The 24,265-nt window shown below is 36.2% G+C and overlaps 1 protein-coding gene across 1 annotated transcript in view; it reads right to left on the bottom strand.

The window, feature by feature from the left end:
• ec (ubiquitin specific peptidase echinus) overlaps positions 1-24,265 on the bottom strand; it is a 378,892-nt gene that overhangs the window by 307,042 nt on the left and 47,585 nt on the right. The window contains exon 2 of the mRNA XM_090378841.1: positions 5,685-5,923. Coding sequence (XP_090234967.1) covers positions 5,685-5,873 — 189 coding nt within the window. The 5' untranslated portion in view covers positions 5,874-5,923. The remainder of the gene's footprint in view (positions 1-5,684; positions 5,924-24,265) is intronic.

Genomic DNA, 24,265 nt, shown 5'->3' with positions numbered 1-24,265 from the left:
GTCGTGGCGAGATCCAATATTCCTTACATTTCAAGGGTACAGCTCTAAAACGGTGTTTGCAGGCCGGCCGCTAGTTAGTACACTGGACCGAACCTATTGGTAACTCTCTAGGAGGCTTCCGGATCAGCTAGTGCATAATCTTGCTACCTCTACTCTGCCAGATAGTGACTGAAGGGAGTCCGAGTAGTGTGTATGCGGGGAGTATTGTCGAGGCCACGTTATGTCAAGGATCCGGGTATATTCTTACCACGTGTACGCCATATCCAAAAATTTCATTACTTCATACAGCATGTCCCACCCACTTTTTCTTACTATTGAATACACCATGAATTGTCAAAATAATAGAGCGAGCTTATCTGCGAAAAGATCTAAACCTCCCAAGGACTTCCTAATTCATTTCACAATATACGTGGTCTCAATTCTAATCTCAATAACGTCCATTTCCACTTGCAGTCTGCCAAACCCCATGTACTTTTTCTGACAGATTCTCAGTTATCCGTTGATTCAGCTTCTGCTCATCTCAGATGCCCAAATTATTCGCTGTATGATTCCTTTCGCCTCAAAGGTGGTACTTGTGCATATGTCCGTTCTGATATTCCCTGTCAGAGACTTGGAAATTTGGAATCTCCTCTCTTTGATCTTCTCTGGCTTAAAATCTCTCTACCTCATTGTGTCAAATTCAACTGTTGTCTCTACCGTTCTCCCAACTCCACCAATCACTTGGAGCTCTTTGACTTCCTCTCTTTGCAACTTGACTTTCTCCAGTCCAACTTTCCTAACAGTGAGGTAATTTTCCTTGGTGATTTTAATGTTCACAACTCCAGCTGGCTTCTGTTTTCTAGTCACACCGACCCAGCAGGTCGAGATGCTGAGGCATTTGCAATTACTAATGACCTGGCACAGATTGTTCATTTACCTACAAGAATTCTGGACAATCCTAATCATACAACCAATACGCTTGATCTTTTTCTCACAAACAACCCTTCTAAGTACACGGTCGTAGTGAGAGGTCCTTTAGGCACTTCAGATCACAACTTGGTGATTGTCTCTTCTCCAATGGAACCTTTATCTCGTGGCTATTCCCAACCTCATGTTGTTTGGCATTACAAGAATGCAAATGGGATGACCTGCGAGACTTCTTTTCCTTGGTCGGATTACTGTTTCAAAACTTCTGATGTCAACGTTTGCTCAGATCGTGTCAGTGACATTATTCTTGCAGGAATGGAATCCTTTATCCCAAACTCCAATTTAAAATCTCGTCCTTTATCTAAACCTCGGTTTTCCAATAAATGTGCTAAGGCTGTTCAAGAGAAGAATGTTGCATATCGTAATTGGCTTGTTTCTAATTCTTCAGTTTCATTTTCTGCCTAAACCAAAGCTCGCAACAATTGTAAAGCAGTTATTAATCAGTCCAAAGTAGATTTTGAACAGGCTAAGAGTAGAAAACTTGCTCCTTGCCCTAATGGTAGCCGAGCATTCTGGTCTCTTGCCAAAGCTATTGGCCGCAACTTTTGCCCATCTCTGCTCCCACCTCTGTCCAAACCAGATGGTTCTGTTGTCACTTTAGCCAAGGATAAAGCTGACCTGCTAGCATCCCATTTTTCTTCCAGCCCATGTATTAATGATCTTGGTAAAACACCTCCCACCATTCCCAACACGCTCCATTCAATGCCTCCTGTGGTCTTCCGTCAAAAGGATATCAGAAGGATTTTGATGAATCTTGATGCTAAGAAAGCTCCAGGTCCTGATGGTATTTCTCCACTTGTTCTCAAAACCTGTGCTCTTGAATTTACTCCTATTCTTTGTCGCCTTTTTTCACTTTCTTATTCCAAAGGTGTTTTTCCTTCTGCTTGGAAATTTGCCCATATCCAGACAGTTCCTAAAAAGGGTGACAAATCCCTCCCATCCAATTATCGTCCCATTGCAATTACTTCTACTCTTTCTAAAGTAATGGAGAAATCAATTAACCGCCACCTCTTTAAACTATCTGAAAAACCCGATGTCTTATCAACGATTGCTAGTATGGGTTCCGTCAGTGTCGATCCACTGGTGATATTCTGGCTTATGTTACCCATTTATGGACTAATTCAATGGAAAGGTTCGGTGAAACACAAGTAGTTGCTCTTGACATCTCAAAGGCTTTTGATCGTGTTTGGCATAAAGGTCTTCTAAACAAGCTTCCATCTTATGGTTTGCCAACTGTTTTTAGTAATTGCTTATCCAGTTTTCTCTCTGATCGCTCACTGAGGGTGATGGTAGATGGCTCTCTGTCTTCTAACTTCTCCACTAATGCCGGTGTCCCCCAAGGTTCAGTTCTTTCCCCCACTCTTTTCCTCTTGTGCATTAATGACCTTCTTCCATTAACTGGAAATCCTATCCATAGTTTTGCCGATGATAGCACATTGCATTCCACTTTCCATTTTGAGAAACCTTGTCCTGCTCAATCAGCTTCAATTTTTCGAAAATCTGCTACCAATTCCTTAAATGCCAATCTTCAGGTAATTCTCCAGTGGGGCAAAGACAACTTAGTTGATTTCAACCCTTCTAAAACTCAATCTTTTCTTATATCTCGCAAAAAGGATTCTTCTGCTCCTATGCTTATCTTTAGTGACACTCTGATTTTTAGGCAAAATGATATATCTCTTTTGGGGATTACCCTGACTTCTAATCTCTCTTGGCACAAGCACATTACAAATATTGCTTCCTCTGCATCTAAAAAACTTGGTTTTCTCTTTCGCTCTCGTCGTTACTTTTCTTCCAAACAGCTGCTCACTCTGTATAAATCGCAAATCCGCCCTGCCATGGAATATTGTTCCCACATCTGGGGTGGTGCCCCCAAAACCTCTCAGGCTTCTTGATTCCATTCAGAAGAGGGCAGTTAGGTTAATTAATGATTCATCTGTAACAGAGTCTCTCCACTCGCTTTCTCATAGACGTACTGTTTCTGCTGCATGCCTCTTCTGTAGAAGAGGCATGCAGCAGAAATGAATCTTCTTCTGAATTGGCTTCTGTAATTCTCGCTCTCTCTTTCAAAACAGTCCGAACACGTGCCGCCACCAGCCAACATCCATATACTGTCCAACTTCAAACCCACAGAACCAGCTTTTTATCTTCCTCATTTATTCATTCAACTGCCGTTTTCTGGAACAACCTTCCTTCATATGTATTTCCTGAAAATTATAATCTACAGAAGTTCAAGTTCAATGTCAACAAATATCTTCTTTCGTCTTCTCAACCTCCAACCCAAGCACGGTACTAAGTACTATAGGTTCTAATACCTCTCGTGTTTGGGGTTCACATAATAAAAAAAAAAAAAAAAAAAAAAAATCCACAAAAATCTTTCTACTGTGTGAGTGACCAACCCCCCAAGTTGCAATCAACATCTGGTAAGTTAAAATCCACCATTATAACACATTCTGATTTAATTACCCAGGTCTATTTGTATAATTATTCATTAAACTCACAAGAGCCATTAGTTCTAAAAAAACAGTCCTACCTTCATTCTTGTCTTCACTGTGCTTATGTCACACTACACTGATTCAACATTTGCACTGACTATCTGCATCAACTGGGTGCATTGTGTTAGATTTTATGCGTGTCTTAATTAAGTATATAATTCCTCACCACAGCAGTTGGGTCTGTTCTTTCATGGTTGATGACTGTGATGTATGTGATATACAGGGCTCAGATTAAAATATTATTTTTCAGTTTTTTAATGCACAAAAATTATACAAGGTACAATCAAAAAGTTCCTGGAATTTTACTATAAAAGTTTAAATGATCAGCTGTGCTTACTAACCTAATCATCTTCAAAGTACCTTCCTTCTGCACGTGCATGCTCCATTGGTTTTCCCAGGATTTGAAACATTCTTTAAAATTGTGTTTTTTTTAACACATGTAGGGGCCGCTTTGGCATTTTCTTTGATGTCATCCACTTTAGCGAAACAACAACCACGAAGCCCCATTTTTATTTTTAGGGAATAGCCAGAGGTCGGACAGTGCAGGGTCAGGGGAGTAGGGAGGCTGCTGCATGACTGATTTTTTTTTCACAGCCAAGAACTGCTAAACTGCCATTGCTTTGTGACCAGGCACATTGTCACGGTGCAATATCCAGCCATCTTTTCATATCTGAGAGATCGACTTTTGACATTATCACAAAAATATATTAAAATATCAACATAGTTAAGCAGCAGTAACGCTTTTCTCCCTAGTCACAAATTCATGATGCACTATGCCCTCGTCATTGAAAAAAATGGTCAGCATGATTTTGATGTTGAATTTTTTTTTTGTTGCACAAGACTTCTTGGGCCGTGGGGCCATTTTATGTGTCATTTAGATGATCCCTCTTTGGTCTCAGGGTTGTAAGCAAACATCCAACTCTCATCCCATGACCACTTCTCTTAGGAAGCTTGGATCCAGCACAGATTTTTTGAACATATCACCTGCTATTGCTTTCCTGCAGTCTATCTGATCATCTAACAGAAAGTGTGGAAGTAAACTTTGCACACATGCTATGCATTAGTAAATCTTGGGTCAGGATTGTGTGTGTGTGTGTGTGTGTACTGAGCCTACAGACAGTACATGAGCAATCTCAACAACAGTTATTTGTCTATCATTTCACAAGTTCCTTTCTTTTTGTGATATTTTTGTTGTTTCATGACTTAAGGGCATCCAATGTGAAGTTCATCTGCCAGTGTTTTCTGTCTGTTTTCAAAACAATTATACCACTCGTAAACTGCTGTTTTTATCGAAGCATCATCTCCATAAACTTTCTGTAATGCTTGTTGTCTCTGTAGCACTTTCCCCACATTTAAAGAACATTGTTAGCACACTGATCAAACTGCAACATTCTGTAATCGATGAACTGTGACACATGAGTAAAGTGGTCAAACCAGTTCCCATTTGGCATGTGTGTCAACATCAATACTCCACGAAACCTTACTACGACAGTGCAAACCATTTAAATAGCAACCAGGGTCAACATCAATACCCCACGAAACCTTACTACGACCATAGTGCAAACCATTTAAATAGCAGTGTGCGATTCTGGGAACTTTTTAAATGGACTACACATATGGTAGATAGAGAAAAGTGACGATTCAGTGGTAAATATATAGCTGATGAGAACATTTTACAAATTTCACAGTTGGAAGATTCTTTGGCTGAAATAACCTTAATAGCTTCTAATAGTTAATATAAGGATTTAAAATTTGCACTAATACTTATCTTATTTTAAATGAAATATGTCGTTTCCAATTGGCTACTGTGGCAGATGATGACAATTTTGTGGTGGGGATAAAATTTTATGAAGAGAATGAATTTTCAAATGATTCTCTCTTTAAAATTTTTGAATATGGTATCCACTTAACTGGTAGTTTAAATAACTATCTGGATGAGAAAGAAGGAAGAACAACACCTCTGACCTTTGCCAGTGTTAATATACATACAACAATTATAGTTTCCCTAACATTAGTATCTAGACCTGTATATCTATATACTAATATTAGGAAATAACCTTTATTTGCAGGAAACTAAATATATAAATTAAGAACCAATTAGTAAAAACTAATCGGTTCTTAATGCTACCTTAAGTTTAAAATCAAACATTCAAAATGATTCATATTCTGTAATTCTATCAACTTTCAGAGTCTACTGAAAATAAAGACAAGATCAGGTATACGTACCTGTACTGCACTGTTTAGGAAGCAATTATTCTGGCCAGGCATGTTTAGTAAACCCTTTGTATGTGTTATGGACATGCTGTTGCGAGGAGTCATCAAATAGTTTGCATGGGTTTCCTCTGTGTGCAAAACTGGCATAGCTGACACCGCTCCCTGTGCCGGAAGGGCCACTGGACCAGGACCTGGTGTCATATGGATGGAATGCAAGTTGAAGAGCTATGTCCAGTCCAATACATTCATAGCTGTAACAAAGATGTATATGATGCAAGTTAATGGATTTTCCATTACCAATCAGAATTACAATTTATTTACATTTATTTCATTATATCAGACTCCAGAATGAAACGATTTTTATCATATGTTCTAAAAGAATTTATCTATCTCAAGTATTTTGCTCATCCTACCCTGTGGTAGTGATAGCAGCAGCAGAGTGCTACATGTCCAAGCAGAATTTTGTATAAAATTGTAATGAATTTTATTTATTTATTATTAAGCAATTTAACAAGTCTTTCATTATTACTTTTTATTGCATGTTCATGCAGTTGGTTGCAGCCTTCTTTGTCAACACAATACATTGCACTGACTACCACTTGTTTGGAGATATCTGAATTTAAGTTAAGTTGATGACTGGAGGAATTTAAGTTCTGTTCAATTGAAACAGTAGTTAGCTAATCTCATGCTAAGGGAGTAAGTTTTTCAGTCGACACAACATGCAACTCGGCCCACAAACATACTTTTGCAGACAAATCTAAAGATACAGGCATACCTCGAATAACGAATAGGATGCGTTCCACGAAATTACTTCGTTAAGTGAAACTTCGTTTTCAGAGGTAAAAATACTATGGCCGGAATAGGGATACGTTCCTACGTAAAGAAAATGAAAAGCTTTTTTTTCGAACAAAGAAAAGTTTTATTAAATAAACAGTCAACTTACATACAAAGTGAAATCACATTTTAAAATATGAGTCTAAAGTTGATTGCTTATGCTTTTTTTCTCTTTCATTTAACAATTGCCTATAGGAGTTATTGCATTTAACACTGATCGCTTAACAATAAAACTTCTTCCTAAATCAGGATCATTTTCACTAAAAAAATTTAAAACGTTTTCAATGTCATTTAAGCACATTTTTAAATCTTTGGTTAACACTTTTTCGGCAGGAACTTCTTTAACTTCGTCTTCATTATCTTTGTCTTCGTTGCTAACAAGGTTTTCTAAATCTTCCACTGAAAAACCATCATCTTCTGCATTCAATAAATTTCTAACATCCTCTTCATCGACACTTTCGAAACCTATTGATTGAGCCATCTGGATAACTTCATTTCTAATTTCTTGGATGTTATTTTCTTCTTCTAGTACAACTTCTGGCCATATTTTGCACCAAACTCCATTTAAGCATTTCTTAGTGACTTCTTTCCAAGAACTATCAATGTTTTCAATTGCGTTTTTAATGGTGTAGTTTTTCCAAAAAGTTTTAACTGTCATTTCCTCTTTATCCTCTAGTTCAGTTAAATTGCTTAATGTTCGACGCAGATAATAAGCTTTAAATGATACTATTATTCCCTGATCCAATGGTTGAATCAGGGAAGTTGTGTTTGCTGGAAGAAACACAACTTTGACAGGAATGCATGTGTTCAACGTGTTAAGATCAGTAGGATGTCCCAGAGCATTGTCTAACAACAAAAGAGCTTTTTCTTCCAAGTTGTTTTTTTGACAATACCGTTTTACTTCAGGACAAAAGTGGTTAACAAACCAATCAGTAAATAACTCCTTGGTAACCCACGCTTTTCTATTTGCTTTCCATGTTACAGGTAAATTCATTTTTATGTTACCTTTTAACGCCCTCGGATTTTCTGAATGGTAAACTAATAACAATTTTAATTTATAATCGCCAGAGGCATTTGATCCAAAGAGTAACGTTAAACGGTCTTTGGCTGCTTTGAACCCAGCAGCTGATTTTTCTTCAATAGAAATGAAGCTTTTTGTTGGTAGCCGTTTCCAGAACAAACCGCTTTCGTCAACACTGAACACCAAATTTGGTGGAAAATTTTCACATTCAATTATTTCCTTTAGTTTTTCTGGAAACTTATTTGCAGCTTCTGTTAATTTTACACTATGAATCCTGGCCCGTTTTTTAAATTTCTCGAACCAACCACGAGAAGCCCCAAAGGTTTCCGTAATTTCTTCAGTTTGTTTAGATTTCAGGTGATTAAACTGGAATATTTTTTTTATGTTAAATGGGGCTTGAAATTGCGGACTTCGTTATCAGAGGTAACGTTAACCGAGGTATGCCTGTATATGGATATGAGCAATAAACTCCGGTACTGTTCAAATAATAATTTGATTTTTTTTTATCCAAAAGACCAAATAGTACAGACATTTTCGGAACTGCCTGTACTATTTGATCTTTGCATTTCAATGCAATACATTGCAATCAAGACAATTAAGGCAAGGTATTGAAATTAACCCTATACTATTTGTGTGAAAATGTGAAATTCCTATGTGCCACAAAAATTTGAAACATCAGCATAAAATAATTCAAAATGTTTTTTTTTTTTTTCACACCACCTATAATTTCAATCTTTTCACACATCCACAGTCGATAGGAACCTCCCCTGAATCCAAGGATACTCTCATTATTATAGCTAAGGGTCTGCTTACCTCTGGTGCTGCCTCTCTTAATATAACTGGATAGTTTACATCCATCTTCAACAATTTATTTTCCACTTTCCTTTGAGTTATCAAAGTCATTTAGTTACTCAGAGTTTGATAAACTTCCGGCATCCCTTCCCTAAAGGATTCCTCATGTGTGGATGTACATGCAAAAATACCTATCCAGTTTGTGCACAATCTGAGCAGTTAACCCATAGACATCAAGTGCTCCAATATGATTCAACCTCTTCCTTTTACTGTGTAAGCACAGAAGTCTTTGCTGCTTTTCTTTGCATTCTTTGCCAGACACTTCTCATAATCTGCCTTATCTTGCCTAACTTCCTTTGTGATTTGATTACACACTAAAGATCAACTGATAATTTATATGCATCTCATGCACTTTTCTTCTCTGCCATGAGCCTTGTTAGTTCATCTAGCATCCATTTAGGCCTAAACCTTGAACAGTATTTTTTTTAGTTGGTATGAAAAGCCTAGTAGCTTACAAAATTAATTCCTTGAATGTCTTTAAATTTAATTCCTTCAGTTGGTTCCACTGTATAGAATTTAAACTGTCTGAAACCACTGTAGTCACCCTTATGAAAGCAAAAGCTTTTCTCTTTACCCTTAACAGTAGTTATGTCTTTAATTAAATTCTGCATCATACATAACAATCACTGCCACCCAGTGGATCTTTTACCTACAGATTCTTAATGCATGAACTGCTGATAACCATATCAAGAGTACTGCTTCCTCTAGTTGCCTCTCTAACATGCTGCTGTAGAAAACAGTCATCCAAGAAATCCACAAAAGTCATGCTAGTGTGTGATTGACAAACCCATAAATTCCAACCAATATCTGGAAAGTTAAAATCACCCATTATGAGACATTCTGATTTGCTGGCCTACTCTATTTCTCTGTATAGCTGTTTGGTATATTCATCAGTCATTAGGCCTAAAACACACTCATTCTCAATTCTGTTTTCCCAATACTTATATCAACACCAAACTGACTGAACATTGCACTCATCACCCACATCAACTGGATGCACTGCATTAGATTTAATATGCTGTTAAATAAGAGTTTCTTAACTTAACAACTTTTTAAGACATGATATGCTTCTTAACTAACAGAATAACTCTTCCATCCCTTCTGTCCTTAATGTATACATTTTACTCCCCATATTCAAATTCAGCATCACTTCTGTCTGAGTCACACCATGGCGCTCCACTATTCCTACAATGTCTGCATTTGATGACTTAATCGGTACTTCAAATTCATCAAATTTATTTACAATGCTCCTAGCATTAGCATACATGCGAGTATACATGCACATGTCATTACTCTTAGTTATTTGAATCCTATTATGGAGAAATTCAGAAAATAGTTCTGCTGCTGTAGTGTCACCAAATGCAGATTCGCCTACAAGAAACCTGGGATATCCCATGACGAACCTTCCATCTCAAAAACCATCCTTCATAAGCTTTAAATGTGCCATCATCTTCGCCGAGTAGCTCATGAAATTTAAGTGCTTTCAAAATTTCTCATTTTTCAGTACAGTTCTGTAGAAACAGATTGTATAAGCATTGGTCCATATTATTGTTTTGAAGGCCTACTTCATCTTTTATGGAGTCTATGAACAAACGATTTTTGATTTATGATTTATGCACCAACATCGAGCCATGATGACGAAGAGGTTGAAGAAATGTACACCGAAATTGAGTCTTCTAGATGAGCAGAAAACCCACTACACTATTATTAAGGGGGACTTCAATGCTAAGATTGGAAAAAGGCAAAACAGCGCAGAAAGAGGAACTATAGGGAATTTTGGAATTGGTGAAAGAAATAAAAGAGGTGAAAGACTTGTGGAATTTGCAGAATCTCAAGGACTGTCAGTAATGAACACTTTTTTCAAGAAAAGGGTGAACAGAAAGTGGACATGGAAGAGTCCAAGTGGATTAACAACTAATGAAATCGACTTCATCCTCGCTAACAGAAGATATATTGTGAATGATGTTACCGTCCTGAATAAGGTAAATGTTGGAAGTGATCACAGAATGGTAAGATGTACACTTGATATAGATGTAGGAAAGGAAAGGAAAAAACTGACTTGAGTAAATAATACAAAGGTCTTTGAGATAACAGAGGAGGAGAAAAAGCAGTATGTACTGGAACTTAAGAACAAGTTTGAGCTTCTGCAGACTGCTCAGGACCAAGATATCAACGAGGAATATTACAACTTTCTGAAAGTGATAAAGCCCAAGAAACCTATAGGGAAAAAGAAATCCAAAGAAGAAAAAATTAGTCAAGAAACACTTGGCATGATGAACCGAAGACGACAAATGAAAAGTGAGTAAAACACTGGCAGGGAGAAAATTGAGTATACTGAGTTATGCAAAGCCATTAGAAAGAGACTCAGAGAGGACATAAGAAGATTTAACACAAGAAAAGTAGAACAAGCATTAAGGGAAAACAAAGGATTTAAATCAGCAGCCATATGAGCAGTAATACAGAAAGACAAATGATACTGAAACTGAAGAATAGCGATGGTGTACTTATAAACAGCAGAGAAGGCATAATTCAAATAGCAGAACACTACTATAGAGAATTATACAAGGAGCAAGGGAATATACCAGCAGTGGGGAAGATGAAGTTACTGTAGAGTTTTTAAAATTGGGAGGAAGAGACATAACAAAAACTGGCAAGGCTCTTCACAAAGTGCATTAGAAAAGGTGTGACGCCTAAGAAGTGGAATAATGCAATTATAGTTTTGCTGCATAAAAAAGGAGATAAATCAGAAATTGGAAATTATAGACCAATTAGCTTGTTATCCCACATCTACAAGTTGTTCACAAGGGTCATTACTAACGGATTAGAAAGAATACTTGATGAGAATCAACCGAAAGAGCAAGCTGGCTTTAGGACAGGATTCTCAACTATGGATCACCTTCACGTAATATCACAGCTAATGGAGAAAGCAAATGCATATAAAACACCATTATGCCTGGCATTTGTGGATTATGAAAAGGCATTTGACTCCATACAGCATAAGGCAATGTTTCGGGCACTGGAAAGACAAGGCATAGATACCCCATATATTATGATTTTGAAGAAAATATATGAAAGTGAAGAATATATGAAGAAAATAAAAACAAGGAGACACAATATCTCCGAAGCTGTTTACTGCTGCCCTTGAGGAAGCTCTCAGAAGATTAGATTGGTTGCAGAAAGGAATCAATGTGAACGGAGAGTACCTAAACCATTTACGATTTGCAAATGACATTGTGGTTATAAGCCACGATCCCAAAGAATTAGAGGAAAATCTTAATCAGTTATGCACAGTTAGTAAGGATTTTGGACTAAAGATGAATATGGCTAAAACAAAAGTAATGATGAACAAGTATGCCACGGAAAGGGAAATAATGATTGAAGGAGCAGTAATTGAAAAGGTGGAGTCATATACTTATCTGGGACAAGTTATTAGCTGTAATAATGATAAATTGCTGGAAGTCAAGAGAAGAATAAATTTTGGATGGATAGCATTCAGGAAATATAGTCACATACCGAAGAGCAATATTCCAGTTTGTCTGAAATGTAAAATAATGAATCAATGTATACTCCCCACCATGACTTATGGAAGTGAAACTTGGGCACTCACCAAAAGAATGGAAGTGAAGCTGAGAACTACACAGCGAAGAATGGAACGAATTATATTGGGAATCAGACTGTTAGATAAGAAGAGAAACACATGGATTAGGCAGCAAACTCAAGTAAAGGACATTCTTATCAAAACTAAAGAACTAAAATGGTCTTGGGCAGGACACATAGCTCGAAGACATGATGACAGATGGACTAAGAAAATAACAGAATGGTACCCAAGAGCAGCTAGAAGAAAACCTGGAAGACAAAGGCGGAGATGGATAGATGAAATTCATGAGTTTTTGGGTAGTAAATGGATGGCCAGTGCTCAAAACAGAAGGAACTGGAAAGTTGCTGGAGAGGCCTTCATCCTGTAGTGGATTGAAAATGGCTGATGATGAACAAACGCATTTTTTCCCCTCTTTTATCTAACTGCAGATCATTCCTTCTGCATTTCCACACCCACAAAATATACTGCATTTCGTTTCTCCACTCTTAACTCTTTCGATAATCTTTTTAACTTTTCTTAAACTGTATAATTTTTTTGTTTTGGTGTCATTACTTCAGTCCTACTGATTTACTAATTTTTCCATATATTTATTTCTGATGCCCTAGAATTTTCTTCATGACACCTAACTTACAATCTACAGCAGTAACTGTAGCATCATTTAAAGTGATTCGTCTTCTTGGAAAAAAATGAAAACCATTTTCTGATGGTCAATTCATCAAAGACGCATTTTTAGAAATAACAGATTCTCTTTTTGAAAATTTTAACAACAAAAATTAAATTAAAAGCGCTCTTCAAGATCTGCAATTATCTCGAAATATTGTGACATGACGCATTGAAAAAATTAGGAAAAATGTGAGCGAACAATTGCGTGCTCATATTGCTAATTATGTCCTTTTCTTCACAACTGGATGAATCTACAGACGTCAGTGATACAGCTCAATTGTTCGTTTTGTTCATATGGTTTTTGATGATTTTGCCACTAGGGAAGAACTGCTGGGTATGGTTTCGTTAAAAGAAAGAACTAGAGGTCTTGATATATTTAACGCATTCAAAAATTTTATTAAAAAAATTAAATTACCACTATTTAAGCTCGTATCAATAAGAACAGATGGAGCTAAAGCGATGACAGGGCATCTTAATGGATTCAATCCTATTGTGCCAAAAGGATGATGAATTCCCAGATTTTTTGAGTTACCTCTGTATCAACCACCAACAAGTGTTAGCCAGAAAAAGATTAAATACTAAAAGTGTTATGGACACTTTCAAAATCGTGAACTTCATCAGAGGACAATCTCTTCAAAGGAGACTTTTCAAAATGCAACTCGATGAAAAAGAATCAGATCTGATATTACACACAAATGTGAGGTGGCTGAGTCGGAGTAAGTTTCTACAGAGATTTCGAAATTTGCTGAATGAAATTAAAAAAATTTGTTGATCAAAGGGGAGATGATTATCAGTAGCTACAAGATACGGAGTGGTTGTGTGATCTGGCTTTTTTGGCAGATTTTACCAGTAAATTAGGTGATCTGAATTTGGAATTACAAGGAAAAAATAAAAATGTGGGTGACATGATTAGTAGTATTTCTGCATATAAATATCAATTTTTGGCAATGGCTAAGGATCTCAAAAAAAAAAAAAAAAAAAAAAAAAAAGATCATTTTGCAAATATGTAAGATAATTTGCAAAAATATCCTGTTTTTAAATTTAATAGTGAGAAATATGTTTCTGAAATTGGGAAAGTTGTGGATGATTTTGAAACCAGATTCGGTGATTTTAAAACAATTGAAGACATTTTTCAATATATTTCTTATCCATTTAATGTCGACTTATATACAAAACAAACTGCAGAAAAAAATTGCTGAGACATTTCACATGGAGAAAGTATTACTTGAAAATGAAATTATTACATTGCGAAACGATATCTTCCTAAAAGTCAGATCACAGAAAAAGGCTTTTGGAAATATGTTTGCCGAGAAAAGTACCCAAATGTAAAAAAGTTTAAAAAAAAACTTTTAAATTCCTGTTTCGGTTCCATATCTATGTGAATTGGCCTTTTCTTATTTGAAACAAAGACGAAGAATTGCTCTACTCTTACAGAATTGCATACAGAAGATTCTTTACGGTTGGCCTTATTACAGTATATCCCCGATTTTGAAAGCATGGCAGATGACATGAAGACATGAACTTCACATAAATTAATTATTTAAATATGTATGAATTTAAAGTAAGCATTCTGAATTGTATTTAATTTTAAAATTTATAAACATTTTTCAATATGTGTTGATTAGCTATTTTAACCATGTGCAGTGAAATTCTTGAGATGGTAGATCGTGGCACATTTTGAAGAAAAAAGGTAGATCACAAATTAAGTTGGCCACCCCTGCTATATAGCTATTAGAAGTGAATTTGTATACTGGCAGTTGGAATATTCTCTAACTGTTTCAATATTAATGACTGTCTATGCTAATGCACAAGGAGCTCAACCTACAACTTTGTGCACTTGACAGTTATCTGGGGGAGTATTCCACTTGGGGACATAACATTTCTTGGGGGACATTATATTCTCCACCACTAAGTATTTTTTAGATCATTAAGGATGAGAAATTGGAAGATATTCAATTTCACATATGAAGCATTTACAGTAACCAAAATTGAACGATTCAAACGTTGGTAGGGAGAACGAAGAAATTAGCAGTGCCCCATTCTCCAGCTATAGCTGAAGAGAAACAAAACATACTATTGTAATAATTTTATTGACCATATGAATTAGAGTATACCTCAGATTTACACATTATTTCCTGGCATTAAGTAACTTATATACATAGTGAGGTTTGTCCTTGAAATACAGTCACTTAATTGACTAAAAATTTGGGTGACCAAGGAGTCCAATAAAAAGACACAAATCCAAAAACAAGGTGAACAGGGGGTTCTTCGGGCAGCAGGAAAACTTGAAAGACACAGTGTTGTCACAGCTAGATAAGTTGTCTTCCAGTGGTATCATAGCAAATATTGTTAAGCAAGTGACGAAATTTCGCTTAGTCTGGTTATCTGAGAATAATAAGGACCCAGTGGTTGAGAAGGTGGTTAATAAGATGGAGGACACACATGGGGGGGGGTTTACCTACAAGTATTCTTGTAAGTAAATGAACAATCTGTGCAAGGTCATTAGTAATTGCGAAAGCCTCAGCACCTCAACCAGCTGTGTCAGTGTGACTAGAAAACGGAAGCTAGCTGGAGTTGTCAACATTGAAATCACCAAGGAAAATTACCTCACTGTTGGGAAAGATGGACTGGAGAAAGTCAAGTTGCAAAGAGAGGAAGTCAAAGGGCTCCAAGTGATTAGTGGAGCCGGGAGAACGGTAGAGACAACAGATGAATTTGACACAATGAGGTAGAGAGATTTTGAGTAAGAGACGGTCGAAGAGAGGAGATTCCAAATTACCAAGTCTCTGACAGGGAATATTGGAACGGACATATGCATAAGTACCACCCTTGAGGCGAAAGGAATCGTACAGCGAATAATTTGGGCAACTGAGATGAGCAGTAGTTGAATAAACCGATAACTGAGATTCTGTCAGAAAAGGTACATGGGGTTTGGCAGACTGCAAGTGGAAATGAACATTGTTGAGATTAGAATTGAGACCACATATATTTGTGAAATAAAATGTTTGGGAGGTTTACATCATTTCACAGATAAGCTCACACTTTGTTGCACACTTTGTGTGCAACAAAGTGTCTAGAAAAATCAGATCTCAGTTTCACGATGTTTTCAGGTTTCCGTTACATTTGCATTGTGTATAACAATCCCTCAGTTATAAATTCAGTAACATTAATGATTTATTGCAGTCCGATTTTATAACTTTTATATGAATAAATCATAAATAATTATTTTTTAAATTAGTATTGAAATACCAGTATTTGAATACCAGAAAAAAAAAATGATTGGGATCCCGGTATTATTTTTTAAATTAGTATCGAAATACCGATACTGAATACTAGAAAAAAATTACTGGGATCCCGGTATTCGGGATCTTGGTATTGTAAGCCCTAGTAAGTAGAACATTTGCCAGGACTTAAGGTTGTTAAGTTTTAAAAAGCCCAAAGTAGGACAGCACCCTGGTGGGAAGGGGGACCAGGAAGCTTCACCCACTAGGGAAAGTTTTTTAAATTAGTAAAGAAATACGGAAATACCAACACATTTTACGACGATTTTGATACATTTTGCTTTAATGAAAAATGAAGAAATATTTTTATTAACTATAATAATACTGATTCTGATAATATAATATAACATTACAACATACTAATTACAAATTAGTGTCCAAACTTATATTTTTGATTACTTTTTGTGCATTTTAACAAGGGTACATTACTTTTTATATTTTCAAAAAATGTTGAACAATCTTTTTTTGGGAATTCACAGTTATTAATAATTCTGCTTTAATTAGTTCCATAGAACATCTATTCATTCCATTTGTTGTTCATTATGGAAAAGATGCATTCTACAAATGACGGTGAAGCTGGAATATCAGTGTTTTCAGGTGGTAATTTTTTTAAAATACTGCGCCATCTGTCAGCAGATGTATAATATGTTTGCCAATTAGGTGTGCTTACCAAAATTTTTAAATTATCGTTTACAAAAACAATTTATTTGAAAAGTTTGTCCATGTTTAAATTGGGAATGTTCAATAGTTCTGCAACTTCTGTAAAATAGGCAAAACTTGGTAGCCCCGTTAAAGTTTCATCTATTTTCAATTTTGACAATTTTGGTATTAAAGATTCCTCATTAAAATCTAATCTCTTTTCAACATACAATATAGATTTTGATAAAATTTTAAAAATTCCTGTTCTATTTTCTGATTTTCATAGTTATTTAACTGCTTCATCTTTTTCATAACTTCGAATCCAAAAAAATTCTGCTCAATTCTAGTTGTAATCTGCAGTTTAAACTCTAAGTATATGATATAAGTCGATAATAGTAGTGCAGTTTTTTTCTAACATTTTCTAACATCTTTATCGGTTTTTCAAACATTGAGAATGTGATGGGCAAATAATATATATATCTCAATCTTGACAGGTATTTCTTCTTCTTCTTCTTCTTTCTTTATATGTAATACCTTTTTTAAAGCGGCAGACAAATCAGTTACATTACTAAGAAAATAGGATTGTAAACTTGGCCATTCTCTCTATGCATGGTTGTAATGATAAGCAGTGAGTTACACATCTTGAAAAATTGGTAAACTTAACATTCACGAAGTCACAAAAATCTTTAAAAGTCTCTTGTCTGGACGACAAATTAAAGTGGGAATCTATTTTCAATACAATATTCTCTATATCTACATCCAATTCTTCTAATGCAAATCTTAAACAATTGTGCAATATATGTGCGTAACAATTAGATTTTATGATCTTCTGATTCATAGACTTTAAATTTGTGTATAAAGAATGATGGCAGTCAAAATTTGCATTAGTATTGTCAGCACAATGCTGAAATATTTGTAAAGTTTAGACCTAAATATTTCATAGATTCACAGATACTTTTAAACATATCTGCAGATTCATTGGCATTTTCATAAAAATCAATTAACTTGCTTTCTAAGCCAAAATCTCTACAGAAATATTGAATAGTTAATGGAAAGAACTTCCTATTCTTTTTATTGGATGCATCACTCATTATTGAAAAATACAGATTTTTATTTTTGACGTTTGTAATAATGTCATCTAATATCTTTGGAGCCAATACATTAATAACTATTGCTTCTGCTTTAGTTCTCCCACATGATAATTTGTAAGAATTGCTATCATTTGGTAACAAGTTTTAACATGTAATCTAATGAGTTATAACAGTGGTTTTCAACCTTTTTTTTAATAATGGCACCCCTCAGTAATTTATTTTATTTTATGGCACCCCTACTCAATTTTATTCCTGTTAGATCCGATACACACACACACACACTCTCACTCTCTCTCTCGTGCGTGTGTATTAAGGTGCCTCCATAGCCAGGTGGGCAGGAGCAGCAGTGCTTAGCACACGCTTCTTGATTAAACTAGGGTTCGAGCCCTCGACCACCACATACGGAGGATGCGGAAAAGTCAGGAAATGACCACCGCATATATCCGGAGCAATATGGCCTTAGTTGCTAATGCTCCTAAAAACCAAATAACAAAACATATACAGGTGACCCCCGCTTAACGCTGATCATTCGTTCCGGAAAAACAGAGCGCTAAGCGAGCGCCGCTTTCCCATAAGGTAACATATGTATTTATGAGCTGCGGTCAGTGCCATAGGATATTTCCTAATGAATAATAAACAGTAATGAAAAGATGCACAAATGTTGGTCAAAATATTTAATATTCAAATATTTGCACATATAAAATATTCTGCATTGCATACGTATAATTATGTGGTAACTACTTGCGTATCAAAAGTAAATTTAAAATTCCAATTAAAATAATGAATTTAATTTAATTGATGAATTTAATCATGAAAAATGTGTGCATTTTGAGTTGAACTTTGGCCCTTTTCCAAATAAACTAAAAGGGGTATTAATTTTAAATCCCCTGCAGCGTTAAAACCAACAATAAAGTCAACCGATCCTTCACCGCTTTGAAACCTGTCATGCTTTTTTTCTTCTTTCAATATGAAACTTCTTTTAGGCATTCGTTTCCACAAAAGTCCTGCTTCAGCTATGTTAAAAACTTGTTGAGAAGTATAACACATAATACCCCTCTTCAATAATTTTAACAAAAGTTCTTTTTTGAAAGTTTCGGCTCCTTGATCTGCACTTGCGGCTTCTCCCTGGATTTTAAATCTATTCAACCAGCCCTTACCAGTTTTAAATGGTTCCACTTTTTTTTTTTTTTAGGCGAGTTTTCTTCAGATCATCATATTGGCTAATCTCTTTCTCTCTCTTTTTAATATTTAACTTAACTGAATTCTGCACTGGAATATTATCTTCAATAAAATTAAAGTCTTTCCATTTCAATCCTAATAGCCGGCCTAGTCCTAGTTGCTTGCAGTGGAACAGCTATCTTTCCCGCTGCAAAAATTAATTCTTTATTTTTTTATAATTGTTCTTACAGTTAAAGTTGCAAGTCCTAAATTATGGCACACATCCGTTTGTCGTTGACCGGAATCGATTCGCTTCAAAACGTCTAATTTACTTTTCAAATTCAGTCTTTTTCTTACATTTATAGTCTTCGTACTGCGCCCAGACGTTGTTGCTTTTTCATTCCTATCAGTCATTATTAGCTCTTCGAAAATGTAACTGCGTTAGTTGAATTAATTACGATACAATGTTCAAGTAAACTTTCCGTTACGCACGATGTCTAATACTCTACTGAGTGATGACTAGACTTCGGATAAATGCATATAACGCAAATATTACAAGCAATATACTTGATCATTTTTTAAAATGTTGATCGCGGAACTACGTGACAAGTCACTGTACTGAAACTAAATTAGCGTGCGAGAAAATTTTACTGAGCGTGGGAAAATTTCTCAAGTCGGCGTGGGAAATGTTTTAATGCTGTTTTGCTATTCATTTTCAAGCTATCGACTCCATCAAATGAAACGATTTCGTTAATATGTCAAAAATGTAATCTGTAAAAGAGCGTTATAGTGATCTGTGACAGCGTTATAGTCAGATACGGGTTATAATATAAGACCAGCGTTATAGCGAATCAGCGTAAAGCGAACCGCGTTATAACGGGGGTTTGCTGTATTATATAATATCACTATACATATAATATTATATAATATTAATATATATATATAATATGATAGTTATTACAATAATATAATTATAAAAATTACATTTCATAATACAAATTATATATATACAGTATATAATAATTTTATTCTTTATATAGAGATACTAAGTAAAGATCTTTTTTTTTTTTTTTTTTTTTATGTGAAACCCAAATACGAGAGGTATTAGAACCTATAGTACTTAGTACCGTGCTTGGGTTGGAGGTTGAGAAGATGAAAGAAGATATTTGTTGACATTGGACTTGAATTTCTGTAGATTGTAATTTTCAGGAAATACGTATGAAGGAAGGTTGTTCCAGAAAACAGCAGTTGAATGAATAAACGAGGAAGATGAAAAGTTGGTTCTGTGGGTTTAAAGTTGGACAGTAAATGGATGTTGGCTGGTGGCGGCATGTGTTCGGACTGTTTTGAAAGAGAGAGCGGGAATTATAGAAGCCAATTCAGAAGAACAGTGCCCATGGAAGTATCTATAGAAGAGGCATGCAGCAAAAACAGTACGTCTATGAGACAGCGAAGAAAGAGACTCTGTTAGAGATGAATCATTAATTAACCTAACTGCCCTCTTCTGAATGGAATCAAGAAGCCTGAGAGAGGTTTTGGGGACACCACCCCAGATGTGGGAACAATATTCCATGACAGGGCGGATTTGCGATTTATACAGAGTGAGCAGCTGTTTGGAAGAAAAGTAACACTGAGAGCGAAAGAGAAAACCAAGTTTTTTAGATGCACAGGAAGCAATATTTGTAATGTGCTTGTGCCAAGAGAGATTAGAAGTCAGGGATTTGGATTTTATTGGCGCATTAGCATCTAAGGCTATAATGCGAGAAGTCAGGGTAATCCCCAAAAGTGATATATCATTTTGCCTAGAAATCGGAGTGTCACTAAAGATAAGCATAGGAGCAGAAGAACCCTTTTTGCGAGATATAAGACAAGACTGAGTTTTAGAAGGGTTGAAATCATCTAAGTTGTCTTTGCCCCACTGGAGAATTACCTGAAGATCGGCATTTAAGGAATTGGTAGCAGATTTTCGAGAAGTTGAAACTGATTGAGCAGGACAAGGTTTCTCAAAATGAAAAGTGGAATGCAATGTGCTATCATCGGCAAAACTATGGATAGGATTTCCGGTCAATGGAAGAAGGTCATTAATATACAAGAGGAAAAGAGTGGGGGAAAGAACTGAACCTTGGGGGACACCAGAATTAGTGGAGAAGTTAGAAGACAGAGAGCCATTTACCATAACCCTCAGTGAGCGATCAGAGAGAAAACTGGATAACCAATTACTAAAAACAGTTGGCAAACCATAAGATGGAAGCTTGTTTAGAAGACCTTTATGCCAAACACGATCAAAAGCCTTTGAGATGTCAAGAGCAACTACTTGTGTTTCACCGAACCTTTCCATTGAATTAGTCCATAAATGGGTAATATTAGCCAGAATATCACCAGTGGATCGACATTGATGGAATCCATACTGGCGGAATCAGACGGAAGGTTTCTAGGTAGTTTAAGAGTTGGCGTTTAATTGATTTCTCCATTACTTTAGAAAGAGTAGAAGTAATTGCAATGGGACGATAATTCGATGAGAGGGATTTGTCACCCTTTTTAGGAACTGGCTGAATATGAACAAATTTCCAAGCAGAAGGAAAAACACCTTTGGAATAAGAAAGTGAAAAAAGGTGGCAAAGAACAGGAGTAAGTTCAGGAGTACAAGTTTTGAGAACAAGTGGAGAAATTCCATCAGGAGCTGGAGCTTTCTTAGCATCAAGATTCATCAAAATCTTCTGATATCCTTTTGACGGAAGACCACAGGAGGCATTGAATGGAGTGTGTTGGGAATGGTGGAAGGTGTTTTACCAAGATCATTAATACATGAGCTGGAAGAAAAATGGGATGCTAGCAGGTCAGCTTTATCCTTGGCTAAAGTGACAACAGAACCATCTGGTTTGGACAGAGGTGGGAGCAGAGATGGGAAAAAGTTGCTGCCAATAGCTTTGGCAAGAGACCAGAATGCTCAGCTACCATTAAGGCAAGAAGCAAGTTTTCTACTCTTAGCCTGTTCAAACTCTAGTTTGGACTGATTAATAACTGCTTTACAATTGGTGCAAGCTTTGGTGTAGGCAGAAAATGAAACTGAAGAATTAGAAACAAGCCAATTACGATATGCAACATTCTTCTCTTGAACAGCCTTAGCACATTTATTGGAAAACCAAGGTTTAGATAAAGGACGAGATTTTAAAGTGGAGTGTGGGATAAACGATTCCATTCCTGCAAGAATAATTTCACTGACACGATCTGAGCAAACACTGACATCAGAAGTTTTGAAACAGTAATCCGACCAAGGAAAAGAAGTCTCGCAGGTCATCCCATTTTGCATTCTTGTAATGCCAAACAACACGAGGTTGGGAGTAGCCATGAGATAAAGGTTCCATTGGAGAAGACACAGTAACCGAGTTGTGATCTGAAGTGCCTAAAGGAACTCTCACTTCAACTGTGTACTTAGAAGTGTTGTTTGTGAGAAAAAGATCAAGCGTATTGGCTGTATGATTAGGATTGTCCGGTATTCTTGTAGGTAAATGAACAATCTGTGCTAGGTCATTAATAATTGCAAAAGCCTCAGCATCTCGACCTGCTGGGTCGGTGTGACTAGAAAACGGAAGCCAGCTGGAGTTGTGGACATTAAAATCACCAAGGAAAATTAACTCACTGTTAGGAAAGTTGGACTGGAAAAAGTCAAGTTGCAAAGAGAGGAAGTCAAAGAGCTCCAAGTGATTAGTGGAGTTGGGAGAACGGTAGAAACAACAGATGAATTTGACACAATGAGGTAGAGAGATTTTAAGCCAGAGAAGATCAAAGAGAGGAGATTCCAAATTGCCAAGTCTCTGACAGGGAATATCAGAACGGACATATGCACAAGTACCACCTGTGAGGCGAAAGGTATCATACAGCGAAAAACTTGGGCATCTGAGATGAGCAGTAGTTGAATCAACCGATAACTGAGATTCTGTCAGAAAAAGTACATGGGGTTTGGCAGAGTGCAAGTGGAAATGGACATCGTTGAGATTAGAATTGAGACCATGTATATTTGTGAAATTAATTAGGAAGTGCTTTAGGAATTATATGTTAGGAATTATAAATACAGTAATACCCCGAAGTTACGCGATCGGTGGGTCCGACGAAAATCGCTTAAGTCGAATTCGAAGTCGGGGTACAACTTTGCATACAAATACATATAAGTTTTGTTTAATTGGGACCAAGGACTAACAAAAACACTAGTTTAGAAGAAAAATATTTAATAAAATTGGTTATTTTTACATATTAATACAAAATATGTATTAAAAAAATAAATGAGTTACGTAAAAAAGTTATTTCGATGTCGATGGCTTCATAAAATCTAACAAATTCTTCTAACGACACAGCGCCTTCTTTTTTTCACGCAGAATTTCTTCGTAGCAAGCTAATAATTTTTTTATTCCTTGCTTTTGTAGCTATAACGCGTTCTTCGTTAGAGTCTATGTTTTCTAAAATTTTTAAACCCTTTTCAATTGAGCTGAGACCTTCTGTCAAACTTGCAATTGTCATGTGCTTTTCTGGTGGAACTGGGTCTGAAGTGTGGGATACTTCAGTGACGTTTTGCTCACGCATCTCATTCATTGTCCGCTCCTGACTATGTGAATCCAACAGCTCGTTTACATCATCACCATTAACTTCCGAATCTAATTGCCTGGCAAGATTAACAACTTCTACTATCACATGAGCGACATGATCAGTTTCTGGCGTTGTTTTCGTCTCGTTTTTGAAAAAAAATGAACAAAGTTTCTTCCAGATGCCATTCAATGTTTTTTTTGTGAATTTCATCCCAAGATTCATCAATGATTCTTACGGCATCTAAAACATTGAATTGTTTCCAAAAGTCTTTAACAGATATCTCACTATTTTGTCTCATAGCTTCATTCAGACGTGCAAACGAATGCCTCGTGTAGTAAGCCTTGAATGTTTTGATGACTCCCTGGTCCATCGGTTAGAGCAAGCTGGTTGTGTTTGGAGGCAAAAACACAACTTTCACACGTGGGTCGAAATTAATTAGGGTAGCAGGAAGGTGACCGGGTGCATTGTCAATAAGAAGCATCACTTTAAATGGAATCTGTTTAGACTTGCAATAACGTTCGACTTCGGGTATGAAGTGGTGACCAAACCAGTCCTCAAAAACAGAATCTGTCACCCAAGCTTTATATTTTGACTTCCAAATCACTGGTAAGCTAATTTTAGATATACACCAAACGAAAAAATCAAGAACCGCGTAACTCCGAGTTCGCATAAGTCGGGGTATTACTGTAATCACAAAATTAAAAAGATACTGTACACCTTTTTATAATGAAATAACCATAAATTTAAAAAAAAAATAAGTTTAAGTAACTTAAACCCAAATTACGTGGCACCCGTGGAATGTTGTTACTGAACCCCAAGGTACCGTGGCACCCCAACTGAAAACTACTGAGTTATAAGATAGGTTATGTTGCACA

Source organism: Mastigoproctus giganteus, chromosome 8, assembly GCF_048544385.1.
Source record: "Mastigoproctus giganteus isolate SK-2022 chromosome 8, ASM4854438v1, whole genome shotgun sequence".
In the NCBI taxonomy this organism is placed as follows: Eukaryota; Metazoa; Arthropoda; class Arachnida; order Uropygi; family Thelyphonidae; genus Mastigoproctus; species Mastigoproctus giganteus.
This window is presented reverse-complemented; position numbering and strand designations above follow the sequence as displayed.